Source organism: Euphorbia lathyris, chromosome 2 (genome assembly GCF_963576675.1).
Source record: "Euphorbia lathyris chromosome 2, ddEupLath1.1, whole genome shotgun sequence".
Taxonomy (NCBI): Eukaryota; Viridiplantae; Streptophyta; class Magnoliopsida; order Malpighiales; family Euphorbiaceae; genus Euphorbia; species Euphorbia lathyris.
Window position 1 is genome coordinate 55,057,369 of NC_088911.1, and position 6,896 is coordinate 55,064,264.

Genomic DNA, 6,896 nt, shown 5'->3' on the forward strand with positions numbered 1-6,896 from the left:
AGAGCTGGGGTGGTATGTGGGGTGGTAATTATAGTGACATGAGGAGAGATAGAGTCAGAGATAATAGGAGAAATACCTAGGCACTGGCCAAGCAGAAATGGAAGCTGATACGTAATGTCACCTTGAGAAGTCGTAGGGAGCTGTCATTTGAAGGAAGTGATGTTGGGAAGACATTCTCTCGAAACTCAACGAATTTGCATATGTATATTCTTCCTGTGGCAAGATCTAGGCTGAGATCACCCGAGTGATTGGCAGATGGTCCTAAGTATACATATATTTTGGAGCGAAATGTGTATTTTTTGTTGTTGTAAGGCCGAATGTAAGGGTAGATTCCACATCCAAAGATGCGAAGAGATGTATAGTTCGAGTCTATGTTGTGAAGTTTGGAGTGTGGATATACTATAGATGTAATAATGACCATCGATTTGAGCAAAGATTGGTTTTATCCCATTTTTTCTTATTGAATCATAAAGGCATTGCTGGAAGATAAGAATGAGCAAGTTAAAGTCATCTACACATCTGATCACTATGCACTAATGGATGACACCCTCTACCGAAGGTCTTTTAGCCACCACTGGCTCAAATGCGTAGGCTTCACAAATGTGGAATATATACTCAAAGAAATCCATAAATGTGATTGTGGCAACCACGAGGGTAAAGACACTATAGTTAGGAAAAAGCTCCAACAAGGCTTTTTATTGGCCCAAAATGACCGTAAATGCAGCCAAATTTGTCAACAGTTACAAACCATGTCAGGCATACCTGCCTCACATTAAAACCCCCGCTGCAGCAAGAGAAGTCCTCAACCCATCTTGATCATTCGCAACATGATGTATCAACATAGTGCGGCCATTTCTAGAAGTAATATGCTAAAGAAAATATTGTGTCGTAGTTGTGGATCATTTCACCAAATGGGTAGAAGATGAAGCCCTATCTATAGTAACATCCAACCGGATCATAGACTACATGGAACGCTCCATATTTAGCATATATGGAATCCACATACCATAATAACAGGCATCGACAAACAGTTTGATTATCAAGCATTTACAATCCACTGCGGGAAATTGCACATCAAGCTTCGGTTTACACTAGTCTCCCACTCTCAAACCAATTGGATGATTGAGGTTACAAATTGAACTATTATGCATGGGCTAAAGACAAGATTAGAATCGCGAGGAACATCTTGAGTGGAAGAGTTGCACAACAACTGATAGGCAGCCAAACAACTCCCAAAATTGTTACAAGAGAAAGAAATACAGTTCAGAAGCTTTTGTTCCAGTGGAGATAAAAGCTTCCAGTCCAAGATTGGTTTTTACTCTGAAGTATATAATAAGGGAAACTTACGAGAAAAACTAGAAATGCATATATCTGGCTCCGAGTAACACGTTAATGACGGCCTCTAAAAAGGAGGTGAAGATTTTGTTGGATATTACATTTTGCTGGTTGAAAATGTTTTTTATATAATTTATATGAAAATGAATAAATTGTTGACTATTAATTATTTTTATGTTCACAATTAACTGTCTCGTTAATAAAAAAAAAAAAAAAATTAATACACGTGATTGCAAAATATGACAAATTAAAATATCAGAAGCTGAATGCGTAAAAAATAAAAAGAATGAGGCACTTTAAATTACATAGTTATAAGCAGTAAAGCACCGTAAATGAAGCATCCTCTCCTATGAGGAAATAAATAGCGGTTCACCTTCCAGTTTAATAGGCAAGAAAAATGGGAAGAAATCTTCATATGTGCTTCACCAAGATCAAAGAATCCGAATCCCCAAATTCTCCAATTGATAATTTCAAAAATTACAACTCTCTTTATGACTACACCTTCGATTCAACTTCCAAATCTCCTCCTCCTCCTCGTCGATTATCTTCTTCCTCCTCCGAACCTGACTTCGCCACCGTTTTTGCCTCCCAACGCTTCTTCTTCTCCTCCCCGGGCCGTTCTAATTCCATCGTCGAATCTACTGAAGAATCATCTGACTCGCCGGTCAGCCAAAAATGTAAAGCGCCCATTTCCGACTTATCCGATCGATCTATTACTTCAGAATCATGGCGTTCTCCGAAAGTTAAAGACAGTGTAGCAGTCCCTACATACTCGCCGGACCCGTACTTGGACTTCCGGCAATCAATGGAGGAGATGGTGGAGGCGCGCGGATTGATGGATGTGAAGGGCAATTGGGAGAATTTACATGAGCTTTTGTTGTGCTATCTTGCGCTGAATCCAAAGAGTACGCATAAGTTTATAGTTCGTGCATTCGCTGATCTTCTTGTTAGTCTATTGGCGTCGCCGCTGTCGCCTCCGTCGCCTATGGAGGAGTAAGACAATGCATGTAAGTAACTAAGTTGGTTGAAACATGTAACGTGGGTTTGTCGGAAAATGATTAGATAATATTTGATTTGGCAACATTTATAAGTGGCGAAACTAAAAGGCCCTTCTCTTTTTGTCTCATCTTCTTCCTTCTTTCTCATATCATTAATTAAAAGAGTTTTCTCATGTTTCTGCTGAATTGTATTTTATTTTGCTTAGACATCAAAGTTGAAATCAAAATGTCTCTTTTTCTTATGAACTCGTTTTTACAAAATAACATGAATGAAAACCAAATCTAACCTTTTGAAAATTTTCTATGATGAAATAGATCGGTTTTGTTCACTAAAATAATGTCACATCATCTCAATGGTTGATGTGGTGTTATTTATGTAGAGGGACGGTGCTTGTCCCATCAACATTAGAATTTCTCACAATACTCGTCAGTAATGATTTTTTTTATTATTTTAATTTATGAGATTAATCTGTTTATGATAGAGATTATAATGGATTCTTTCTTGAATAAAGGTTACTGTATATTTTTATTAATTATTTCTTCTATAATTTCTATTCATTATTTATGAGGGTAAAAAGTTTCAATGATTGAAGATTGGATCACTGAACTGTATGGCAATTAAAATAATTTAAAAAATTGGATAAATTTAAGGTGCCTTCTATGGTTACTTTGTTTTTGACAAAGTACCATTACTTTGGTGTGTTTTCACCATTAGATGATGGAGCATAAAATTAATCCAATGGTGAAAACACACAAAGTAAGGCTTACTTTGTTAAAAACAAAGTAAGCATAGTCTTTACCTAAATTTAAATTACAAGTTACAATGTTTAGAAAATTCCTTCTTTTAATTGCCATGAGTCGTCATATGGCATGAGTTGCCAAATGGTTTTCATGTGGCGATACGTGCTAAGCATATTAACGATTTGGATTTTTGAAAAAGTTGATGTGATTGCGACATTAATAACACCTTTACATATATATTTAACATATGTCACTACATTATAATTAAAAATATTTAAAAAAATGAATTGGATAAATTTAAATTACAGATTAAAATATTTAGAAAATTCTTTTTTTTGTTTTTAATTTTCACATATGTGTTAAGCATTTTGTGAAGTCTTATTAATATAGCATTTACATAACTTTCTGGTTATCTAAATCATTGAATTCAATCGTTACTTTACTGGCATAAATTTCTATAATGACTTTATTGTATGAAAAACTATATCAGCAATGCATAAAACTTATTCAGTATACTATGGAAAGTTTTTACTTTCCTATGATTGTTAGATTGATTTTTAAAAAAGATCAAATTATATTAATTTAGTATGAAATATATAGATTAATTCAATAAGAGGTTGAATATATTTATGTTATTCGCCCACAGTTTCTGTTTGTGAGATATCTATCTATGTTCCTGAAAGTGGGCGAATATGACAGTGTAATGATGAAATTGAAAATTATGTTAAAAGACAAAGAAAACTGCCAAGAAAATAAACAAAGATTAGGATTAATCCAAATAAAAAACAAGTAGAGAAAGTTCCTTTCCTTTGATTGGAAAGAATCTTTTGGCATTATTGGATTAACAAGTGGCCAAATCTTGAAACCATATAAGTATACATTTTAAACAGAGGGAATCTCGGAATTGTCTTCCTCAACCCAATATTTATTCATTTGGAGCAAAATGGGATAAGCCAGAATAGATTCATTCATCATCATCACTTCTTTCTAGATATAATACTTCAACTTGCTTCATGCTTATAATATTCATTTAGCCTTAATACTTTCGTCATTCCGTCGACTCAACTAGTCATATTTTGTCATTTAGCCTCCTCTATTTAGAGCATATTGAAGTTATTGCGAGTGCTTAAAATTTTCAAATAAAGTAGCAACATTTTGGCAATATTGCTTTAAGGGATAAAAACCAAACTTAACCATAACGTTTTAAGGGAAATGCGGATTTAATTTTAATGTACGAAATGATACAAATTTAATTCTAATGTTTCCAAATAAGATTAATATTAACCCTACATTATCGACAATTAGAAAATACTAGTTTGACTGTTGTTTAACTGTCACTCCAGACACATGTTTAAGTTTGTCTCATCGGTTACCTAGAAAAAAACGTCTGTACCCTGCGGTTAGGGTTTTTCGTCGTACCCTAACTTGGGGTTCAAGGTTCTCGTTATTCCTCTCCTTAGTCGATCAAATAATCTCTACCGATTCCTTTTACTGATCCCGCCCAACATTCCCCCATCCACAGACCCTGCTACTGCGTTATCAGTATGGAATCCCTCTCCTACGACTGCCTGAATCTATCACTAGAGGAAGAAGATGCCGCCTCGGTTGTAATCGCGACGACAGACAACAACATATCCTATGATCTCCGCTGGAGTTGTATAGGCAGCTTCATAACAAACCGAGTGATCAACGCTGAAGGTATGAAAATCACACTCTCTAAATTATGGAAACCTGCAGGAGGAATCTCTATAGTTGAGCTTGAAGAAGGAAGGTTTCTGTTCCAATTTAATCACATATTTGACCTAAATGCTGTACTCAACGGTGGACCATGGTCCTTCGATAACCGGCTCTTGATTCTGAAGAGAGTAGAACGACAGGAAGATTTCTACAAGATCCAGCTGCATGAAACCCCGTTTTGGATTCAGCTTCATGACTTACCGGGAGGCTTTCGGTCTGAGAAAACGGCTGTTATTTGTGGTTCGTATATAGGGACTGTCATCCGGACGGATCCTAGGGATTATACGGAACCGTTTATAGGCTATCTGCGAGTTCAAGTCTCATTGGATACCAGTAAAGCTCTGAAACGTCGTATGAAACTTGGGACAGCAGGTTCTAACTGGGTTTGGATTAACTTCAAGTACGAAAGACTTCCGCACTTCTGCTTCTTTTGTGGGTTAATCGGACACGTTGAAAGGGACTGTGCAAGCTTTAGAGCCCTTCATGATCCGGATCATCCAATGTTATATGGGGCTTTATTTAGAGCGGCACCTAGACGAATGGTTCAGAATTCCTCTCCATGGCTCAAATCAACCCCCCTGCTACTACATCCGAATAATGCCAGAATTACCTCAACAGCAGGTAACTCACCTCAAGCAGAAAGCCCTCGAGGTAAATGAGAATATTACACAGGAGGAGGAGGAGTTCCGAACCCTTACAGATGTGAAAAGGAAGAGAGACTCTGAGTCTGATTCGAAGTCCGCCCCGATGGAAGGCATTGAGAATGAAATAGAGATATCGGCAGGTTCCACAGAAGGGGCCAGCCGGAAGCCATGACGTGCTTATCCTGGAACTGTCGAGGAGTGGGCAACCTCGAGAAAGTGCGAGAGCTCAAGGAGCTCGTTCTAGTCCATAAACCAGCTATAATCTTCCTTATGGAGACGATGGTTGGAGAAAGTGCTATTTTAAATGTAAAGAGGTCTATCGGGTTAGACAAACACTTTGTAGTTAGTAATGAGCGAAGAGGGGGCAGAGTGGTTTTATTCTGGAAGAATGAGGTGACGGTAAATCTTTTAAAATTTAGTTACAATTTCATTGATGTTTGTATTTCAAGTGGAGGTAGCCCAGATTGGCGATTCACTGGTTTTTATGGCTTCCCAAAACGTGGAAGAAGAGCCTTATCGTGGAGATGTCTCAAAGACCTCTATAGATTATCTAACCTACCCTAGCTAATGATGGGAGACTTCAACAATATGCTTTACTCATTTGAAAAAAGAGGGGGTCAGAATCACCCGAATCAGCTTCTGTCAGGATTTAACGAAACGTTAACTCATTATGCATTATCGGAAGTTCAGATGACATGATATCCTTTCACTTGGGTTAGACAAAGAAGAGAAGAAATTTCAGTGGAGGAGAAGTTAGACAGAGGGGTTGCTAATCAGTTATGGCACGACATGTTCCCGACAGCAAGTATTCAGAACGTTGTTACTACCCAGTCCGATCACTCCGCTCTCATCCTTACAAATAGTGCAACAACGGCTCCGAGGTCGGGTCAGTTTCGGTATGAAAATGCATGGGGTTCTGAGGAGGACTGTCGCCAAATCATCGCGGACACATGGTCGGATAGCAATAATTCCCAATTTCTGTCCAGATTACAGCAATGTCGACAAAGGGTAGAAGTGTGGGGTAACGGGTTCAGAAAGAGATTCCGGGGTCGAACAAAAAGGTTACACAGTAGGCTAGAAACTCTTCGACAAACACCGGACACGGAGGAATATCAGAGGGTTCGACGGGAGTTAGAAACGGCAAGAAGCGAACAGGAATCCTACTGGCGTCAAAGGGCAAAAGTCCAATGGCTCAGGGAGGGGGACACCGATTCTCGTTTTTTCCATGCTACTGTTAAAGCAAGGAGGAAACGTAATGACTTTGACAGATTGAAAGACGAATCAGAGGTAATTCGATCTTGGCAAACGGGACTGACTGCCAGTATACAGAACCATTATGTGAATATCTTTAATTCCCAAGGAAGCGAGGGCCTCCATATCACCGAATCAATTCAAAACCGAGTTCCGGAGGGGCTGAAACAGCAATTGAGACACGCTTACA

General features: G+C 38.1%; 1 protein-coding gene across 1 annotated transcript; it reads left to right on the plus strand.

Moving 5' to 3' along the window:
• The first annotated feature begins 1,662 nt into the window (after window positions 1–1,662).
• Window positions 1,663–2,532, plus strand: LOC136220464 (transcription repressor OFP16-like). Its single transcript, XM_066008278.1, has one exon. It carries the CDS (start codon window positions 1,733–1,735, stop codon window positions 2,330–2,332), a length of 600 nt encoding a protein of 199 aa, XP_065864350.1. The 5' UTR covers window positions 1,663–1,732; the 3' UTR covers window positions 2,333–2,532.
• The last annotated feature ends 4,364 nt before the right edge of the window (window positions 2,533–6,896 follow it).